The 21,915-nt window shown below is 40.0% G+C and overlaps 1 protein-coding gene across 1 annotated transcript; it reads left to right on the top strand.

The window, feature by feature from the left end:
- Window positions 1–952: 952 nt before the first annotated feature.
- LOC104114439 (uncharacterized) lies at window positions 953–2,174 on the top strand. The gene is made up of 2 exons (XM_009624895.1): window positions 953–1,211; window positions 1,345–2,174. Exons 1-2 carry the CDS (start codon window positions 953–955, stop codon window positions 2,172–2,174), a joined length of 1,089 nt encoding a protein of 362 aa, XP_009623190.1.
- Window positions 2,175–21,915: the final 19,741 nt, after the last annotated feature.

The raw sequence follows: 21,915 nt of genomic DNA on the forward strand, positions 1-21,915 counted from the left end.
AGTAGAAATTTGTAAGTAAAAATTCATTAAAATTGCAAAAATAGTAGATTTGAACCCATAACTTTAAAAATATAATGGGTTCAATGTTAAAGTTTTTAAAATTGAACCCATAAAATTTAAATCCTGGATCCGCCTCTGTATACGATGGGCACAAGACAATGCAAAAGGTAATAGTGCATATGCACAACTATATAGGTTGACTTTGGCATGTGCTGTTTATCATATATGGAAGGAACGAAACATGAGAATATTCCAAGGGCAACAAAAGACACCGGAAATGTTAGTTAGGCAGATTGTGCAAGAGGTTGTTAGCAGGGGATCAAGACGAGCAAGTTAGTGAAGAAAATAGCAGAAATGGATTTTTATCCTTAGTATTTACTACAGATGTTGAGTTTTTAAAGGTTGCATGAGGTTGGGGTTATCCAGACTCATTTTGTTTGACATTGTACATATTGACACCGGTAAATAAAATCATTTAATTACCAAAATAAAAGAGTAATCAAAATTCAATTAGACATGAAAAGCACAAACTTGTGGTCAAGGTTCGTAAAGAATATTAACCATTAGTTCCGAAATTAGCAATAGATTTGCATTTTGCAGTGGAGGTAGTGAGGGGTCTGGAATTAAATGGATTTTATGGGAGCGCCTTAGTAAACAGAAAAGTGAGAGTGGTATGGGATTTCAGAGACTTCAACATACCAATACAGTGCTACTGACCAAAACAGGCTGGACAATTTTGATAAGTCCATGTGCTCTTGTAAGCCGCGTCCTCAAGGCTAAATATTTTTGCAACTCTGACTTTCCTAGTGCGGGCGAGGGATCAAATCCTAGCTTTATCTGGCGTTCTCTCTGTGCGAAAAAATATCTCCTTCAGAAGGGGTGTGTGAAAAGGATTGGAAATGGGCTTGATACACGGATCTACCATGATCCATGACTACCAAAGGGGAAATCCATGTTTATACAAAGTATTCCAGATGATGAGTCCATGAATCTTTGTGTGGCGGACTTGATAGATGAAGATACAAAAATATGGAATCTACAGCTCTTGGAAACCCTCTTTACTGCCGAGGAGATAAATTGTATCAAACACATTCCTCTGGGATTAAATCTCCGTGATGATATTTGGATGTGGAGATTAGATAGAAAAGGAAACTATACTGTTAAGAGTGGCTACTTGGTGCAACAAAATAATAATCTTCCTAGTTCGGATGGTAACACTTGGAAGAAACTCTAGACTTTAAAAATGCCAGGTCTTAAATTTTGCTTGGCGGGCATTGAAAGGAGTTTTACCAAATGGTGAAAATTTATTCTCTAGAAATGTTCTTCAAAGCAATATTTGTCCAGCATGCCTTCAATATGCCGAATCTATCATGCACTGTTTAGTTATGTGCAATGCGGCAAAACTAGTATGGCTTAAATCTTCTATGGGGTGGCGGCCAGTGGGAACCTCGTTCATGAAATGGTTCACGACGCTAGTAGCAGTTGTCACGAGTGAAAAATTACAGGGGGCTATCATGCTTCTATGGGAGATCTGGAATGCCCGCAACAATTTGGTTTGGAATGGCAGAACTATACGGCTAGAGACTATCATTCTTAGAGCCAATCGTTTCTGGAAAGAGTGGACTTCGACGCGATCTGATAATAATATTTATTCTGTGGCTGGGCCAGAATTTGTTATTAAGTGGTTTCCCCCTGATCCGGGTACTCTGAAATGCAACATTGACGCTTCCTATGATGTTAACTCTGGAAGGGCATGGGATGGTATGTTGATTCGCAGCACTCATGAAAATTTTGTTCGAGGATTTACTACTCCATTGGAAGCTTCACATGATGCAGTAATAGCTGAAATTCTAACAGTTCGTGAAGCCTTGAGTTGGTTGAAAATGCAGCATCACAAATCCCCTATTACTATTGAAATGGATTGTCTTTTGGCCAAGCAAGCTTTAGAAAGATCCGATAATGGCAACTCTTATTTTGATATTATTGTGCAAGATTGTAAAGTGCTCATGTGCGACTTTACATCTATTTCTTTATCTTTTGTTAAAAGGTCAGCGAACCAGTGTGCCCATATGTTAGTTAGGGCCGCGAGTTCCATGTCTGATGCGATGGAATGGATTGTGCATCCCCCATCTTTGATTCATGATGTACTCATTTCCGATATGAATAATACTTGAGTTGCACGCTTTTTTTCAAAAAAAAAAAATATGGCCTAGATTTCCCTTTTTCTTTTGATTTTGTTTCATGGTTTAAAGTGGAATTCGAAATGAATGAAAAGAAAATTAATGACTAAAGATTGTAAAAGTTTCCAAGGGATGTGAAATCGAATCTCTTCTTGAGATCCGATTGGGTTGGATCTTGCCCATTCTTCCTGAATATTCACTGGATTTTTGCTCGAACTTTTAGCCCATATACAGAGGTGAAACTAAAGGTTGTTACTTCTCTCTTGGTCTCAATTTTGATGTTAATACTTTATCCTACTACTTTTAACCATTTTGGAAAATCAAGAAGCTGAATAGTTTTATCATTATTTAAACCATAAAATTTGAATTACCAAGGTAAGTCTCAAGGTATACAGAGCAAACTTCTTTTTGAACTTGAATAGAAATGAAAAGAAATTGTCCCTTATATTTAAACGGGTGGACTCGCTCTTTCTATCTTATATGTTATAGATTCAAGAGGCAAATCAGAGATCGAGTGTTGAGTAGCAATGTTGTTGAGCTAGCATTCTTGGTAATGTAGTGAGATTTAAGTGGTATAATAGTTAGAGTGCATTGTGTTTGCGTTATAATTGGTGAATGTTATGATAATATAAATTGCTTGTATGTTTTGCACGATTTTTCTCACTGCAATAGTTTTCTTACTTTTTCTCGATCACTTCAATGCCTATAATTTGAGAGATAAGAGGAAAACTCTCTCTCGAATTCGAAGATGTAACACAAATAATGATTCTCTTCGCCGGTCAGGTATGAAGTGAGTTCCATACCATAAAAAAGATTTCAATGGGACCAGGAAGACAACCCACCAGAAGGTCTCACATCATTGAGAGATTCATATGCTTTATATATAACCTCCCAATCTTTTCACGCTTTCAGCTATTAATGTGGTACTTTGTTCGTACGCCAACAAACATGTTATGTTGAGTTTATTCATTTTGAGAGATTAAGCCCTCCACGAGCTCGTGATTATCCCTAGTTAGGGTCGTGACAATTTTTTTGTAAATATTTATTAATATTATAGAAACAAAAGTGAGGTACTACATCAACCTAATAAGTGCTAGTATTGCTTGTCATATGTTGCTATTGTCACCACTGTTTACCCATAAATAATACAATTGAATTTATACGTGGTTTATGGACAAATGAGTTAATTTGATCTAAAAATAATAGACGAATTAGACAAAAATATAAGACTTAGCCTTAAAATTGAGATGAATAGCAGATATCTAGGTTCCGGGCGCAGAGCTACCGGAAGCAATAAGAACAGTGCAAATAAGCAAGAAAGTAAAATGTTATTTGAGCTTTTGATGAAGTTTAGTATATGCTTGTCAGAAAATTCATTCTTTTACGATGATGATGGAGCTCACTATTTATAGTTACACCTAGAGAACAAGGTCCTAGGATTAAGATCCTATTTAATGACAATTATGAGGGCCATTGAAGAATGTGTAACGGTGGGCAGTGAATGCCATATTCTCTGTAACGGATCATGCACTTATTATTATAGAATATTCTATATTGAATGCTACCGGATGGCGACATCTATTTTATTTTTATGAGCCTCTTTCTCTCCGAGAACAAGCAAAATAGTTGCCTTCGGGTTTGGATATCTTCTGTCTTCGGTTCCACATGACTCTTTCCTATGTGATCATTAAATATGAACATATTTTACCTCATACAAATAGTCCCCTTCCTTTCCGGTAGCATACTTTGTGTCACCGAAAAATTGGTAAAAATACCTTTCTTGGCGGAAAACTCTCTGACATCCTCTGAAAAGTTTTTGACGGTTGATTAGACGCACATCTCTCAGCATTTAATGCTCCGAACACGCGTCATCCCACGATTCAGCATCACTTTTGCCAGTTATTGAGGTAATTATGGCCACGATTTTAGCCGTCTATTCCTTTACTTATACGCATCAAACTTCTTCATTTATACTTCATAATTATTCAAACTCTCTCCAACTCTCTTTACTTAACTCGTACTTTGTTCTTCATCCTTTCTTTAATCTCCTTTTTGAGAAAAAACCTTCCTTCTTTTCTGATAAAAAAATGGCCTCTTCCTCCAAAAACCTTAGTTCTTCAAGGAACAAAGGTAAACCTAATGATGCTGCTCCTTCTACGGTGAGCTCCATCATTCCAAATAGTCTTGTCACGACTATGGACTTTGAAGAGAAGTATCCTTCCGTTCACCCTCGTACATGGTCCATTAGCGTATACCCTTCTTCCAATATTCATGCTGTGAAGGAAGTTTGCCATTGTCAAGATTTAGACATTATCACTCCTAATCTGGCAGAGTGGGTAACCTTACCCAAGAAGGGCTTTACACATTTTTATAAGTATCCCTTTACTTTGGGAGCATTTTTTTTGAGTGGAGAGCTTGACTCCGTCATCGTGGATTTCTGCATCCGCTACCAGATATGCCTGGCACAAATAAGTCCTTCTTTGTGGAGGATAATCGCTTGTCTCCGGAGTCTGTGCCAGGAAACGGGAGAGGATAACCCTAGCTCGATTGATGAACCTTTATTTCCCCAAGATCTTCCGCGGGGGAATGATAAGTTTCAACAAGCGTGGCCACCATGCACTGCTATCTAGCATGGATGATGACAACGACCGTAGGTGGATGGAACGGTTTGTTGCGGTCTCCACTAGTGACATTATTCTGGCCACGAGTTCAACCTTTCCGGGATTATGGAATCGTACTTGTAAGTTCATCGTTTGTCTTTTCTTCTAGTTAAAGATCACTCGAAGCTGTTATGATTCTTTTTCCCTTATTTGTTTCAGCAACTCGGTGGGTTCCACCACAGGTTAAAGGCTTAGACCAGTGGGTCCAAAATATTTTGGATGTCACTACTCCCGAGACTCATACGTGGAAAGAACTAGCCCTTAAATATGGGTAGAAGGCCAAAAATCATGGTAAATTGAACTCACCTCGTCTTTATTTTTCGTATAAGGAAGTTGATTAACATTTCATTCTTGTTGAATTCAGGTCTACCCCAGGGCTCAGTTGTCATTCTCGAGGAGGACGTTTTGGCTAATCTTGTTGACGCGGCAAGGCTGCAGGAGGCTTTTACACGAACAAGTGTCTCCAAGCCTGCTTCTGGTGCAAGTGCTTCTTCTCGGAGTCCTCGGCCGAAGAACAAGCAACAAAAAAGGAGGCGTTCATCTGCGGCCAGGGGAACAAATAAAAAGGCAAAGAACGCAGCGCCCGAGCCGTCTTCGGATATTGTAGTGATGAGCGTCGCACCCGAGTCAATCCCCAAAACCGTGATGATCGACGATGATGAAGAAGCCAGTGATAATAGGGCTTCTCTACATAGAATACGGCGACATTCATCAACTCAATAGAATGTTCAATCTTTTGAGTTAGCTATACCAACCGAGGACGATGCCTCGGTAATCTGGAGGGAGTTTGATGTGGTGGAAGATGCCAACTCACGCTTTCGATTCCCAGCTGCCGTACCCGGTACTATTGGGCTAAGTACCAGGCTTATTCCGTCTTTGGTTGACGAGCAACCATCAACCAGCACTACACCTTCCGCAGCTGCTTCTCACCTTCCAACACCATCTGCTTCATCTCCCTCTTCTCTGACTCTGCCTTCTCCACCATCAACTGCTACTTCATTTCCGTCGGCCGCAAATGCCCGAGAAGTGGATGTCCCTCTTCCCCAGTCCCAGTTCATGGGAACCTGGGGCAAAATTATGCTTCCCCCTCAAAAGATCCCCAAATGAGGAGGAGTGTCACCCTCTCGATTTCCACCGGATGCAATCTGTTGTCTCGGCTGGTAGAACTTGATAATTATCTCAAGCCTCTCTCTTCAGAGAAAAATTGGGAAAAGATACAAACTTTCTCGGGAGAATGTTTGTTGAACAATTCCATGCACAACACATCGGCGGTATAGTCTTTGTCTTCTCTGTTGCTTCTTCTACTTGTGTTGTGGCAAGGTTTTGAATTTGTATTCTTGTTTTGCAGGCCAACTTCCTTACTTTCGAGGGCCTTCAAAGGCTGATTCGTGATAAGGAGGAACTTACCTTCGAGCAGGATCAACTTTTGGCTGAGAGGGACCAAATTGCTGCTCGCCTCTCAAAACTAGAAGCTTGAGCTGCTGAGATCATTGAGTTGGAGGCTCGGTTGCAGCAAAACGAGCAAGAAGTAGTGACCCTTAGCCAAGAGGTTTCCCCTTTGAGGGCTCAATTTAAAGAGGCTAGGGCCAAATGTGTTGAAATCTATAAACTCTAAAGCTGAAGAGCTTGCTGCTGTCGGGGTGAAGTATGCCCAATTGGTAGAGATGCATAAGAGGACCATTGAGCATAATAGAATTTTCAGCTCTACTATCCGTGACCTCAATGTTAGCCTTCGGTCCGTTAGATCCGCACGAGAAAACCTTTATGCTGAGGTCGGCTAACTTAAAGAAGAATTTCAGCATCGAGCGGCTTCCCTCATTGTTGAAAAAACATATGCTATGTATAGCATGAGGAGAAAGACCTTGGAAGAAGCCAAAGCGAATGTCATTGACTTTGATGCCGAAATCGCTAAGGTTCGTGAGCTGGAGTTAGCTGCAAAAAGAGGTCTTTTGGACCGGCCTAATGCTACCGATTCTTCTGGTTCCGGTTCTGAGTTCTCGGGAACTTAAGAAGAAGCAAAAGGTGATGATGCTGAAGGCCAAAATGATGAAGGCTGAAATGATGAGCCGGCGGCGGATCCATCTACTTCTCCTATGGGCGCATATGTTTTTCTTCCTCCGTGTCCCGGAGATGCAGTAGCTTAATTTTTGTTTTCTTTTCCTTTTCCATATTTTTGTATCTGTGCTACTTTTGCTGTGAATAGAAGCACATTTTTGCTCAAGTATTGTGTGAATTTTTCTCTTTACATACTTTATATTTGAGTATTTGTGCAAGTCTCTGCGTACTTTTTGTTTAAGTATTTGCGCAAGTTTGCTTTTGCATCTTTTTTCGTTTAAGTGTTTGCACAAGTTTTACTGTTTGCGTCTAATCGTGCAAGTCTTTAGGTGTATATTTCCCCGAAAGCATTTGGATTCCGGGCATAAGTTCTTCCGAAATTAACCCTTTAACGTGAGGGTTTTCATAAGAGGGGGCCCTCTTATGTTTACGATGCTCTTGAAGAGGACGTCTCTTGTTCATTATGGCACTAACATTTGAAGTACTTGTTTAACTTTCAAATGATAAAATTAATTCATTGTACAGACAAGAAACAAGGTAGAAATAAAAGGACTTTACTTTATTCCTTCCATTTTCAAAAGTACATAAGCATTCGTTGTGCTAAAAAGAAATTGCCATTTCTTGTGGCTAACTTGTACAACTTGTTTCTACGGGACTGGCCGCGCAGTCCCCGGTCCTGATGATACAACTATGTCTCCAGGTTTCGTATTCCGGATGAAGTGGTAGTTGTTGTTACCGTATCCTCATATCATTCTCCTCCCCCAATGTTCAGATGCGAAGAATGCAGATTTGAACACCGGAAGTTTTAATACCTTCGAGGATTCCACTAGTGAATTGCTAGATAATCTTTAGTTCGGTAATAAACTTTGCTTCCCCGTAGGAATTTATGCTATCGAGCCAAAGATTATCTAATAATCCCCCAATGGCTTGCACTTGTGAACGGTCGGCCAATCTTTGTTCGATAGCAAACTTAACTTCCCGGTAGGAACTTTGCTATCGAGCAAAAGACTATCTAACCGTTCCATAGTAGTTCCTTGCTTGTGTGCCTTGTCATTTAAATGTCTTATTGCTGAAGCTTTCTTTGTAGTATGCTTTCCATTGCTGCCTCGTTAAAAACCTTGCCAGAAAAACCCAATTGGGACAAAAACTGGACTAAGGGAAAAAGAGTGCAGCACAAACTTTCAGTACAGGTGATGTTTATCAGCAATAGTATCTCTTGAGGTGTGCCACGTTCCAGTTGCTTGGCAAATTTTCTCCATCTTGATTCTCCAACTCGTATGAACCTTTCCCGATGACTGCTGAAACTCGGTAGGGGCCTTCCCATGTTGAACCTAGCTTCCCCGCATTGAGTTCCCGGGTGTTCTAAGTTACTTTCCTTAAAACCAAGTCTCCTACTTTGAAATAACAGAGACTCTATTCTCTATTTTTTGGGCTGCCATCCTTATATGCGCCAAGTCTCTGCATTTATTGAGCATCTCCAAATTGACTAACATTGCTTAGCTATTTGCTTCTTCTTTTGACCGGTAATACCTCATGGTAGGTTCACCTACTTCCACTGGGATCAGGGATTCTGCCCCGTACGCAAGAGAAAAAGGAGTCTCCCTCGTGCTTGATTTGGTTGTTGTTCGGTATGCCCATAATACACATGGCAGCTCCTCGGGCCATCTTCCTTTAGCTACTTCCAATCTCTTTTTGAGATTTTGTATAATCTCCTTATTCGTTGATTCTGCTTGGCCGTTTGTGCTCGGATGATAGGTTGATGATGTGATCCTCTTGATTTTAAAGTCTTCGAGGAACTTTGTGATCTTTGTGCCTATAAATTGTGATTCGTTGTCGCATGCTATCTCTTTTGGTATCCCAAATCTGCAAATAATGTTCTCCCACAAGAAATCTACCACTTCGCGTTTGCCGATCTTCTGATAAGGACCTGCTTCAACCTACTTAGAAAAATAATCAGTTAAAATCAAAAGAAATCTTACCTTACCGGGGGCCGGTGGCAGCGGTCCGACAATTTCCATTCCCCACTTCATAAACGGCCATGGTGACAGAACTGAGTGCAGTGTCTCTGCCGGTTGATGTATCAAAGGTGCATAGCATTGACATTTATCATATTTTTGAATATAAGCTTTGGCGTCTTGTTCCATCCGGGGCTAGTAGTATCCTGCCCTAATTAACTTCAGCACCAAGGAAGCTCCCAAACATCGGGCCAATGGGCCTTGGAAATATTTTCTGTATAGTTTAACTCCTTTGAAACTATATCGCGATGCCTTAGTGCGTAGCGCCCGAGATGCCTTAGGATCCTCAGGCAGTTTCTATGATGACCCAATATGTCATCTTTAATTTTAAATATTAATTTCTATGTTCTGAGACCTCGAATAGCACCTTTAAGCATTCCTCAACTTGCGTGCACAGTTTGTAAATTTTTTCGAAAAGTTTTTATGTGAAAAATTAATTAAAATATGAAATGGAGCTTTAAAGGTCACTTGAGTTGTCTTCGGTGAATATTTTGAGCAAACGGACCCAGATCAGTATTTTAATGGTTATGTGGATCCGTATGGTAATTTTGGACTTAGGAGCATGTCCGAAAAATTATTTGGAGGTCCGTAGTTAAATTAGGCTTAAAATGGCTAAAATAGAAATTTAAGCTTGAAAGTTTGACTAGGGAGTTGACTTTTTGATATCGGGGTCGGAATCCGATTCTGAAAATTTGAATAGGTCCATATGCCTTTTATGACTTGTGTGCAAAATTTGAGGTCAATCGGACTTGATTTGATAGGTTTCAGCATCGAATGTAGAAGTAAAAAATTCTTAAGTTTCTTAAGCTTGAATTGGGGTATGATTCGTAGTTTTAGCGTTGTTTGATGTGATTTGAGGTTTTTGAGTAAGTTCGTATGATGTTTTAGGACTTTTTGGTATATTTGGTTGAGGTCCCGGGTGCCTCGAGTGAGTTTCGGGTGGTTAACGGATCAAAATTTGGACTTAAACAGCTGCTGGAAATTTTGGTCTTCTGGTGCAATCGCACCTGCGGAATTTAGCTCGCAGGTGCGAGCTCGCAGAAGCGAGCCTTGCATCGCAAAAGCGGAAAACGGGAAGGGGCAGTCTCGTCGCAGTAACGGACGCTTCATCGCAGAAGCGAGCCAGCCTGCAGAAGCAACCACAATCTCCGCATAAGCGGAATCGCAGATGCGGTTAAGTGTCTGCAGGTGCGGAAGCACTGGACAGATTACAAAACAGAGGGGTTCCGAGATTTTTCTCATTTTTGGACATTTCAAGTACGGGTTGGGGCGATTTTTGAGCAAGAATTAACGGAAAAACTTGAGGTAAGTCACTCGTGAATTTGTTAGTCAATAATATTTAATTACCATAGATTATTCCGACTAGATTACGTGTTTTTGAAGTGAAATTCGAGGATTTGGGCCTAGGGATTTAAAAATAAGATTTGGGGATTTGAAGGTCGAGTTGATGTCGGAATTTGGTAAAATTTGTATGTTTGGACTCGTAGTTGAATGGGCGTTCATATTTTGTAAATTTTGTCAGATTCCGAGATGTGGGCCCCACTGTCAATTTTTGAATTGAATTTCGGATTTTGATTGTAAAATTTAGTATTTTCATATAGAATTAGTTTCTATAATTCGTATTGAGTATATTGAATTGTTTGTTACTAGATTTGAGGCATTCAGACAACAATTCGCGAGGCAAAGGTTTATTGGAGTCCTGAGTTGGTTGCAAAGCGAGGTAAGTGTCGTGGTTAACTTTGACTTGAGGGAGTAATACTTATTTGTCTATTTTCTACGTGATTTAATGTGTGGGTACTACGTATATGTGAGGTAACGAGTACTTATGCGTTGTGGTTGAGTCAAAGTATGCGGGTGGAATTTGTTTATTGTGCATAATTGCCTATTTAATTAAAATATTTCTGCTTAAGTTATTATTGTTTATTTAATCCTTTTTCATGAGATTATTGCTAGTTTAATTATTGTTGAATATTTTGGAAGGTGAGGTCGGTATTATGGTATTGAATTGATTGATAAGTATATATCCCCGCCTTTAAATACTCTTTCGAATTTATATTATTATTTTCATGGTAAGGAAGAGTGTAAAAGCATGAAGGGTGATGTCGTGCCATTTATATTATTTATATTATCCTTGTCATGTTGAGAAAAAGTGTAAAAGTACGAAGGGTGATGTTGTGCCATTTTCAAAGAGTGTAAAAGCACGAAGGGTGGTGCCGGAGCAAAAAATGAGTTAAAGCACGAAGGGTGATGCCATGCCAATCTTATTATTTATTTATAAATTTATGGGAAGAATGAGAGTAAAAGCACGAAGGGTGGTGCCGTGCCATTTTCATATTACTGCTCATTTTATTGTTGATTAATTAATTGGCTGCTACGTGACAATTCTCCTACTGAAATTTCTATATCATTCCCCTTCGCATGTTCCCTCCCAAATTTATAAATTGTTAGTTATTGTGTTATTGTTGCTTCGTATTTGTATATGCTTATACAGGTTGTTTATGTATGTGTCTTGTCATAGCCTCGTCACTACTTCATCGAGGTTAGGCTCGACACTTACGGAGTACATGGGGTCAGTTGTACTCAGACTACACTCTGCACTTCTTGTGCAGATTTTGGAGTTGGTCCCAACGGCGTACCATAGACTTGATCGGATTCAGCTACCTAGAGGAGACTTGAGGTGTAACTGCACAGTGTCCGCAGTTCTGAAGTCCCCTTCTATTTTATCTTAGCTGTGTATTATCTTTCAAACAGCTTGAATTTTATTCAGATCTATATTTGTATTATTCTAGTAGCTCGTGCACTTGTGACACCAGATTCGGAGATGTATTCTGATGATTCGGTAGTTATGATCTTTCGCACTTTATTTCAGTAATTGACTTCCGTTTAATTTAATTTGTTTAAAAATGGTTAAGATTATGCTAACGTTGGCTTGCCTAGCAAGTGAAATGTTAGGTTCCATCACGCTCCTGAAGGTGGGAATTTCGGGTCATGACAATTTCCCGTATTCGAGATAGTCAATAATTTCGTTTCTCTAGTCCCAAACCAAATTAGTCACGTTTACCTCGTAATAGCTATCTACGTCCAGTACCGAGTGCATAAGCTGTACGACCATACCGGAGTCCGATCCTTTTATTTTCGTAGACGAGCCAAGGTTAGCTAATGCATCTGCTTCTGCATTTTCTTCCCTCGGGATATGCGTGATTGACCACTCCCAGAACCGAGTGACCTGAGCTTGAACCTTTATTATGTATTGTTGCATGCATTCCTCCTTGGCTTCGAAGATCCCGTAGACCTGATTTACCACCAACTGGGAGTCGCATTTGATTTCTATGACCTCAGAGTCCCATGCCCGTGCCAATTCAAGCCCTGCAATCAAAGCTTCAAGCTCCGCTTTATTGTTAGTCAAATGAATAGTTCTTATGGCTTGCCATATGGTTTCTCCCGAAGGTGTGGTTAATCCTATGACGAACCGGGACCCTTTCACATTGGAAGCTTCGTCCGTGAACAAGGTCCAAACTCTTGGTGTCGATTCCAACACCATTACTGCCTCTTTGGGGTCCATTCAAAGTTGTTCTTCTTTTTAAGCAGCGAGAAAAAATGATGGCATTTTTCTAAAGACCGGAAAATGAATCTACTCAAAGCGGCCAATCTGCCTAATTCAAGCCCTGCAATCAAAGCTTCAAGCTCCGCTTCATTGTTAGTCAAAGGAATAGTTCTTATGGCTTGCCATATGGTTTCTCCCAAAGGCGTGGTTAATACTATGACGAGCCGGGACCCTTTCACATTGGAAGCTTCGTCCGTGAACAAGGTCCAAACTCTTGGTGTCGATTCCGACACCATTACTGACATTCCGGGGTCCATTTGAAGTTGTTCTTCTTTTTGAGCAGCGAGAAAAAATGATGGCATTTTTCAGAAGACCGGAAAATGAATCTACTCAAAGCGGCAAATCTCCCCGTTAGCCTTTGAACCTCTTTTACGCTAGACAGCTGGTTCGAGATATCTTCGATGGCTTTGATTTTATCAGGGTTAACCTCGATCCCCCTTTGTGACACCAGGAATCCCAGGAACTTACCGGGGCTGACCCTGAACACACACTTCTCGGGGTTAAGCTTCATGTTATGCTTCCTTAAGATGTCAAAAGTTTCTTGCAAGTGTTTGAGATGATCACCTGCGTTCAAAGACTTAACAAGCATATCATCTATGTAAATTTCCATGGTTTTTCCAATTTGCTTTTCAAACATCTTGTTTACAAGCCATTGATAAGTGGCTCCGATGTTTTTTAACCCTAAAAGGCATCACATTGTAACAATATGTGCCTAAATTCGTGATAAACGAAGTTTTTTTCTAATCCTCCGGGTCCATTTTGATTTGGTTGTACCCGGAGTACGCATCGAGGAAACTCATTAACTCATGCTCGGACATTGCATCAATCATTTGATCAATGTTTGGCAATGGGAACGAGTCATTTGGGCACGCCTTATTTAAGTCCTTATAGTCTACTCATATGCGAAATTTGTTATTCTTCTTTGGAACTACTACTACGTTAGCAAGTCAATCATGATACTTTATGTCACGACCCAAAATCCAACTAGTCGTGATGTCACCTAACCCAACCCGTTAGGTAAGCCAACTATTCACTATCCAATTCCAATGTAATTTAACAAGACAATTAAGTAAAAGAAAATATCTAAATCTTATACATTCCCCAAGGATTGGTAGTACAAATCATGAGCTTCTAAGATTAGAATTTACAAAACTGGTATGAAATAAATACATCATCTGTTCGAAATGTACATAAATAGATTCTTATAAATCTAAAGCTACCATGAAAAAAAGGCAGCTACAACCGGAACGCAGATACGCCTTCAATTCTAGCTCCCGTCGAGTACAGCAACATCAACATCCAGTATCTGCACGCAAGGTGCAGAAGTGTAGTATGAGTACAACCGACCCCATGTACTCAATAAGTAACAAACCTAACCTTAGGTTGAAAGTAGTGACGAGCTTGTACCAAGGTTGAGTCCAATTTCAATAACCAACAATAGTTCATAACAAAATAAAACAAGTAATACCAGAAGTAACTCAACGATCAAATGCTCAACAAAACATGATTTCTGAAATAGTTCTACCTTTCAAATACATCAATGAAAACCCAAATCATTTACCGAAGTTGCCAAAAATATGAGTAAGTTGAAAACAGTAGTTTTCCCAAAAATCCTTTCCACAATAAATAAGATGTTTCATTTTCTTTTCAGATAGCCAGTGAAAAATGCATCATTATGCCCATAGGCTAGTATCTGTGAGAAGTCATGAATAACGTGATACCGTACAGCATGAGAAAAATACGTCTCTATGCCTGTATGTCATGTGTGCATGTCAATGCAATGTATCTCAGTGATAATACCATATGCATACTCTCATAGTATCAATTCACTCAGTCTTCCCCATCACTCAGTCCTCACAGTCACTCAATCCTCCCAATCCTCACAGTCACTCAATCCTCAGTAGGTACCTGCACTCACTGGGGGTGTGTACAGACTCCGAAGGGGCTCCTTCAGCCCAAGCGCTATAAACCGCACGGACAATTCACGTGCTGCACTGACAACTCACGTGCTGCACGGACAACTCATGTGCTATATAAAGCCTATAAGGCCTGCTACAGGTGGGCAGCCTCGATCCACATAATAATAATAATGTATATAAAGCCAACATGGCCTACTGCGGCGTGCAGCCCGATCCTAAAATATCCTCACAGTCAAGCCCTCGGCTTCCCTCAGTCATCAATCTCTCCTGTCTCTCTCTCATGGGCTCAGAATGTCATGAAAATAGCCCGAAAATGATGATATGATATATCAATAAATAACAACAGAGACTGAGATATGATATGTAATGAAATAAATATGACTGAGTATGAATTTTTAATTTAAAACAAATAATTCACAGCAATATGACCTCTGTGGGTCCCAATAATACTGGCACATAGCCTCAACATGATTTTTAATATGATTCTCAGCTCAATTTCTTTAACACATAAAACTACATAATAAAAATGCCAAGATTATTTGACTACAAAATTTCACGGAACCAATTACATCACAATTTCTATAACGCATGCCCACACGCCCGTCACCTAGCATGTGCGTCACCTCCAAACAATTCACATAATATGTATATTCAGGATTCATACCCTCAGCACCAAGATTAAAAGAGTTACTTACCTCGAACAAGACGAATCCAATTTCGAGCAAGCTAAACAATGCTCCAGAAATCCCATTCTGTACGTATCAACTTCTAAACGGCTCGAATCTAGCCACAATTAATTCGATTCAGTCAATACCAATTATTGTAATCAATTCCATAAGAAAATACTAATTTTCCAATAAAAATCCAAAATTAACTCAAACATCGCCCATGGAGCCCACGTCTCAGAACCCGACAAAAGTTATAAAGAACGCCCATTCAACCACGAGTTCAACCATACCAATTTTATCAAATTCCGACATCAACTCGACCCTCAAATCTTCAAATTAAAGTCTATGAAATTTTCTACTATTTTCAACCCAAAACACTAATATGTTGATAAAAACAACAATAGATTCATATAATTTAACCAAAATCGAGTTAGAATCACTTACCCCAATCCATATGGTGAAAATCGCCTCAAAAATCGCTTCAATCCGAGCTCCATAGCTCCAAATCTATTAAAATGGCCAAAACCTCAAAACATAGCTTCTGTCCAGGCATTTACTTTTCGTGATCGCGGAAAATGCTTCGCGACCACGAAGCACAAAAATTTTCAGCCCAAAATTTGCCCTTTGCGATCGCGGAAAACCACTCGCGATCGCGAAGAATAAACTCCCCAACTCTTCTAGATAGCCTCTAGTATAATGGTCATAACCCTTTGTACAAAATTCCAAATGACAAATGGTTTGACTTTATGAAAACTAAACATCAAGGGCTACAACTTTCAATTGGATCATCTCTAAATTCCTTATAGATTGCGAGATATAAGCTTCCAAAGTCGGGTCAGTGCAACAGAGATTTTGTTCTATGCGATCGCGATTCACAAGGCCCCAAACTGTTGTTTGCTCTTCGCGAACGCGACCAAATGTTCGCGATCGCGATGCACACCATTGTAGACAGAAACCAGCAATTAAAAATGGCCTAGAAATGGTCCGAAACCACCCCGAAACTCACCCGAACCCTCGGGACCTCAACCAAAAATTATAGTACTTATAAAGTTTATTGATTATTTACTTTTTGAGAGGTAATTTAATGTGTAGTTTGTTAATATTTTTTCAAAAAATTTAATATTTTAATTATTTGAAAGTTCAAACGTTATAGTTGATTTGTATCTCATAATAAATTTAATACTATTATATTATTGATTGTGATGACCCAAAAGGTCATCTTATAATTTAGAACTCGAATCTGTGCTCTTAAGCCTTAAAAATCTCATTTTTACCCTCCTCAATTTGCGTGCACAGTCCGGGCAGGTTTCCGAAAAGCTATTATGTTGAAAACTAATGAAAATAAGAAGTTTTGCCTTAAAAGTTGATTTTAGTTGACTTCGGTCAATATTTTTGGTAAACGGGCCCGGATGTATGTTTTGACGGTCCCGGTGGGTCCGTATCGAATTATGGGACCTGAGCGCATGCACGGAATAGAATTCGGAGGTCCCTAGCTGAAGTTATGAATTTTTGATAAAAATTAAAAGTTTAGAAATTATTTATTTTTAAAAATTGATTGATATTTGACATTGTTAGTATCGGGTCCGTATTTTAGTTCCGGAGCCCATACAGGTTCATTATGATATTTAAGACTTGTCTGTGAAATTTGGTGGAGTTGATTTGACGTAATTCAGACGTCCAGTTGAGAAGATATGAATTTTAAAGTGTTCTTGAGAATTTCATTTGATTTGGTGCTAAATTCGTAGTTCTAGGTGCTATTTTGGTAATTTGATCGTGCGAGCAAGTTCGTATGATGTTTTTAGACTTGTGTGCATATTTGGTTTGGATCCCCGAGGGCTCGGGTGAGTTTCGGATAGGCCACAGGACATATTGGACTTGGGAAAAATCTGGTTTTCTGCAGATTCTGGTGTTTGGAATATCCTTCTTCACATTCGCGAAGGTCCTCACGCGAACGCGAAGAGTAACCTGATGAGGCTGAGACTTCTTCTTCGCGAATGTGAAGACCTGGTCGCGAACGCAAAGTGATGAGGGACTTACCCTTCGCGAATGCGACCGGATCAACGCGAACGCGAAGCATGTGGGGACCTGGGGGGGGGGGGGGTCATTCCTTCTTCGCGAACGCGAGCCATGCCTCGCGAACGCGAGCCATGCCTCACGAACGCGAAGGCCAGGGGGAGTAATCATCGTGAACACGAGCCATGCCTCGCGAACGCGAAGGCCAGGGGGGAATAATCATCGCGAATGCGAGCTGGGTCTTATGAATGTGAAGGCTTGGCAGCCAGTACCCTTCGCGAACGTGACAGTGCTCTCGCGAATGCGATGAACACTGTCGCCCAGCACTTAACAGAATCCAAAAACGGGATTTTAGCCAAAAACTCATTTTTCTCAAAAATCAAATGGTGAGAGGTGATTTTTCAAGAGTCATTTCTTCCCCAAATTGTTGGTAAGTGATTCTAAACCATTTTCTTTCAATTACCCATTACATTTCTTGAATTTTCAACCTAAAATCTAGAGTTTTCATGGTGGAATTAGGGGTTAGGGTAGAAACTAGGGATTTCGGGAATTTGGGGATTTAGACCTCAATTTGAGGTCGGATTCCAAAACTAATTACATATTCGGGCTCGGGGATGAATGGGTAAAAGAATTTTGGTCCGAACCTCGGGTTTTGACCAAGCGGGCCCGGGGTCGATTTTTTGACTTTTTGGAGGAAAATTTGGGAAATTTAATTTATGCAATATAATTGATTTCTTTAGTAATATTTGATATTATTGAGTCACTTTTTGAATAGATACGAGTGATTTGGAGGTGAATTCCAAAGGAAAAGCTGTGATTGAGAATTAAGTGGCCTTCGGAGCGAGGTAAGTATTGTGTCTAACCCTAACTTGAGGGAATTAGGATCCTTAGATTACTTGTTAAGTGAAATTCATGTGAGCGGCGTATATATGAGGTGACGAGTACTTATGCGCCGCCAAATTTACCTGTTTTCCATGTTTCTCAGTTTTTCTTATATTGTCTCATTCCTATGCCTAATTGCGATGTGTTATACTAGTGTTGTTCAATTTATCATTCTTATCATGTTTACGGATTTTCTGGTAATAATTGAGTTTTTATTTCAAAGTTGAGATTGATGTTATGGAACCAAATGTTGAGGTAAGATTTGTCCTTGTTATTCTATCTCCCTGTTGATATTTATGCATTGCATTATGGTAAGGGAGAGTGATAATACACGAAGGGTGATCCCGTGCCATATTGTGAGTGTTAATACACGAAGTGTGATGCCGTGCCATATTGAGAGTGTTAATGCACGAAGGGTGATGCCGTGCCATATTGTGAGTGTTAATGCACGAAGGGTGATGCCGTGCCATGATATGAGAGTAAAAGCACGAAGGGTGATGCCGTGCCGTTTCTATTACTTTTATGGTGAGATTGAGAGTAAAAGCACGAAGGGTGATGCCGTGCATTTTTCCTTACTATATTCACTATTCCTGTTGATTCATGGTATATTGACTGCTCCGGTGATCATTCTGTTGTAGTTCTTTATCTTGTATTCCCCTCAGTATGTTCCCCTCCCGACATTTCCTGTTTAGTTCTTCATTTTTGTTATTTGCATATACACTATTAAATTGTATATGTTGATTTGTAGGTGCCTTGTCTTAGTCTCGTCACTACTTCATCGAGGTTAGGCTCGACACTTACCAGTACATAGGGTCGGTTATACTGATGCTGCACTCTGCACTTTCTGTGCAGATTTTGATACCGGCTCAGGTTGATCGAGATTTTGCTATTGGTTCACTGTCCGGAGACTCAAGGTAGATCTGTCAGCGTTCACAGACCTTGAAGTCCCCGTCTATCTTTTCTGTTCTACTATTTCTTTCATTCAGACAGTTGTATTTTTTTTTCAGACTATTACTTGTAGTAAATTCTAGAATGCTCGTGAATTGTGACTCCAGATCCGGTTGGTAGTAATTAATACAGTTTTATGATATTCCGCACTTATTATATTTTATTTTAGTTAATTATTATTATTTACTGAATGGAAATAAGGAATTAGTTTAATGATTCTCTAATGTTGGCTTGCCTGGCAAGTGAAATGTTAGACGCCATCACGGTCCCATCGGTGGGAAATTTTGGGTCGTGACAGTTGGTATCAGAGCACTAGGTTACATAGGTCTCACGAGTCACGAGCAAGCTTAGTAGAGTCTGAAGGATCGGTACGGAGATGTCTGTACTTATCTCTCAGAGGCTATGAAGTTTAGGAACAATATCACCTCTTTCATTCCTTATCGTGCGGCATTGATTTTGCTTGAAACCTATATCTCACATTCCTTTGTATCTACTCGTGTATGGCATTGCGCACTCGGTATCAGTTGTGTGTCGATGGTTTGTGATGCCGTAGATGAACTACGAGGGAGCCAGAGATGCTCAAACATTGCCTCAACGTGTGATTCCGACTGAAGATGCGGACGTATAAAGAGATCACCCAGTGAATAATGTAGGGGGGTGCAACGTACCTTGGCATCTGGTTGATTTATACGAGTTGTGAAGGTTAATATTGTGGACCATCGGACGTGGTGAACTATGACTTCGCGCCGAGTGGGGGAGTCCACTATCAATGAATGGATTGCGAGTCATGTGTTATATCAGTTTTGGCCTGAAATGTATATATGTGGTACTGAAAGGTTCTCCCAAAATATTTACATGTGTTTGAGGCCTGAGATTTTGTAGAGGATAAGGTTGGGACTTGCGGTATGTCCGCCTCCGTAATAATCTTATACTTCAGTACCAAAGGAGTTAGAGAAACAACATTAAATTTACAGAAGGTCTACTCAGCGTGGACGTCATAGTTGCGGATTTTGGGGTGCTTTAGAGGAAGTACAATGGTTGACGAGATTCTGGACTAAGAATTGTCTGTATGGAGCTCTACTTTTATGATCATTGTATATAAATAGGGGTAAAGTTTACCCCAAAGAAGAATCGAAGAGTATGTTAAGAAATGGGCCAGCTCAACAGTGTTGAGTCAGCATAACAAAAGAAGAAATTGGCCTTGGGAGAGATAATTCTCCACAGGTGTCTGTGGCAAGCCTATGAAGAGGGCAGACCAGCCAATACAACACCGCCCACTTGGCTCGGTTCTCAGAAATACTTTTGAAAGAGTTTGTTTCCCGGACTCTCCGTAATGCATGGCGTATAGGGTTTGAACGATTGCGTCAGGTCACCATGACTGTGTCATAATATGCCATCAGGTTCAATAAGTTAGCCCGTCATATTCCTACTTTGCTTCCTACAGCCAGAGAGCAAGTCCACAGACTCATTAAAGGACTTAATTATGATCGTAAAATTTTGTATGACTTGGGAGCTAGAGACTAATACTTCATTTCCGCTAGTGGTAGAAATTTCCAAGATAAAGAGACCAAGACATTTCGAAGTTCTGGGGGATTCAGTGGATTCTACTCTGCAGGTAAAAATCATTATGGCAGGGGCTCGGGTAGTCAGCCAGCCCAGTCCGCACATCAGATTACCCGAGGTGCTACAGTAAGTTCTTTTAATGCACCACCGACATGAGTTTCCTACAATGGTTATTCCAGTTATCTGGCACAGACTCAATATGAGCAGCCAAACCCGCAAAGGGGATGTTATGAATACGACGATACTAGGCACATCATGAGAAAATTGTCCCAAACTTGGGAGAGGCATATTTCATCAAGGCACTCAGGCTACGTGCCTCATTATAGTTACTACACCACCCACACGATCAGTTAAGGGTGGAGGACATACGGGTAGAAGGCGTCCTAGAGGTGGAGACCCAGCCATTGTTATATTTGTTTTATGGTATGGTGGAGGTCGTTACATCAGATGGTGTCATAGTAGGTACGACCTCGATTTAAAATAAAGGAATAATTTTCTTAACTTGATCCGGTTCTGAGTATCAAGACGAGTCCTCCTATTGTGCTCCACTTATGAGTGAGCTTCGTAATTCTATAATCTACTTATGTGTTTACTTCTGTTAGGAGGTTTTATGGAGATAACTACACCTATCATTCCATGATTGACTCTAATAAGATCTGTGAGGCTAAATGTGCCTTTCTGGTACTTATTTCGGTATGTTTTGATGTATTTTCAGATAATTAATTACAAATTGTGAATTATATGCCCTACCGGTATGGGGTTCATTATATGTTGTGATTTTATTTAACGAAAGTTATTTAAAAGGAGAAAATGGAAAGTTTCGATTGGCAAGATGTGCATATTATTTGTGATTCAGAACTGAGGCCGAGATCCTTGTGATAAAAATTCTTGTGTTTAAATTCTCCCTTGTGAAAATTAAATTTGTACTAAAGTACTAATGGGGAGTCATGCCTGCTAGGCTTATTTGAAAAAAAAAATTTGTATGAAATTCTCTGTGCATACTTGCCAAATTCGTGTTGTAATTATTGAGTTTTAACCTACGAGATAAGTGCCCGCCCAGGTGGTGTTAAGTGTGACTCATTAATTTGAGTAAATAATTATGAGGTCTGGTTACCATCAGTTGAAGATTAGGGCATCTGACGTCCCTAAGATGGCTTTTCGGACTCGGTATGGGCATTACAAATCCTTAGTAATATCATTTGGGCTTACCAACACCCCAGCAACACTAATGGATTTGATGAATCGGGAGTTCAAGCCCTATTTGGGTTCTTATATGGTTATATTCATTGATGATATCTTGATTTACTCCAGCAGTCGAGAGGAGCATGGGCAGCATCTTCGGAGTGTGCTTTAGACTTTGAAGAATAATTAGTTATATGCCAAATTTTCAAAATGTGAGTTTTGGTTA

The sequence above is a fragment of the Nicotiana tomentosiformis genome, chromosome 2 (assembly GCF_000390325.3).
Source record: "Nicotiana tomentosiformis chromosome 2, ASM39032v3, whole genome shotgun sequence".
Lineage (NCBI taxonomy): Eukaryota > Viridiplantae > Streptophyta > Magnoliopsida > Solanales > Solanaceae > Nicotiana > Nicotiana tomentosiformis.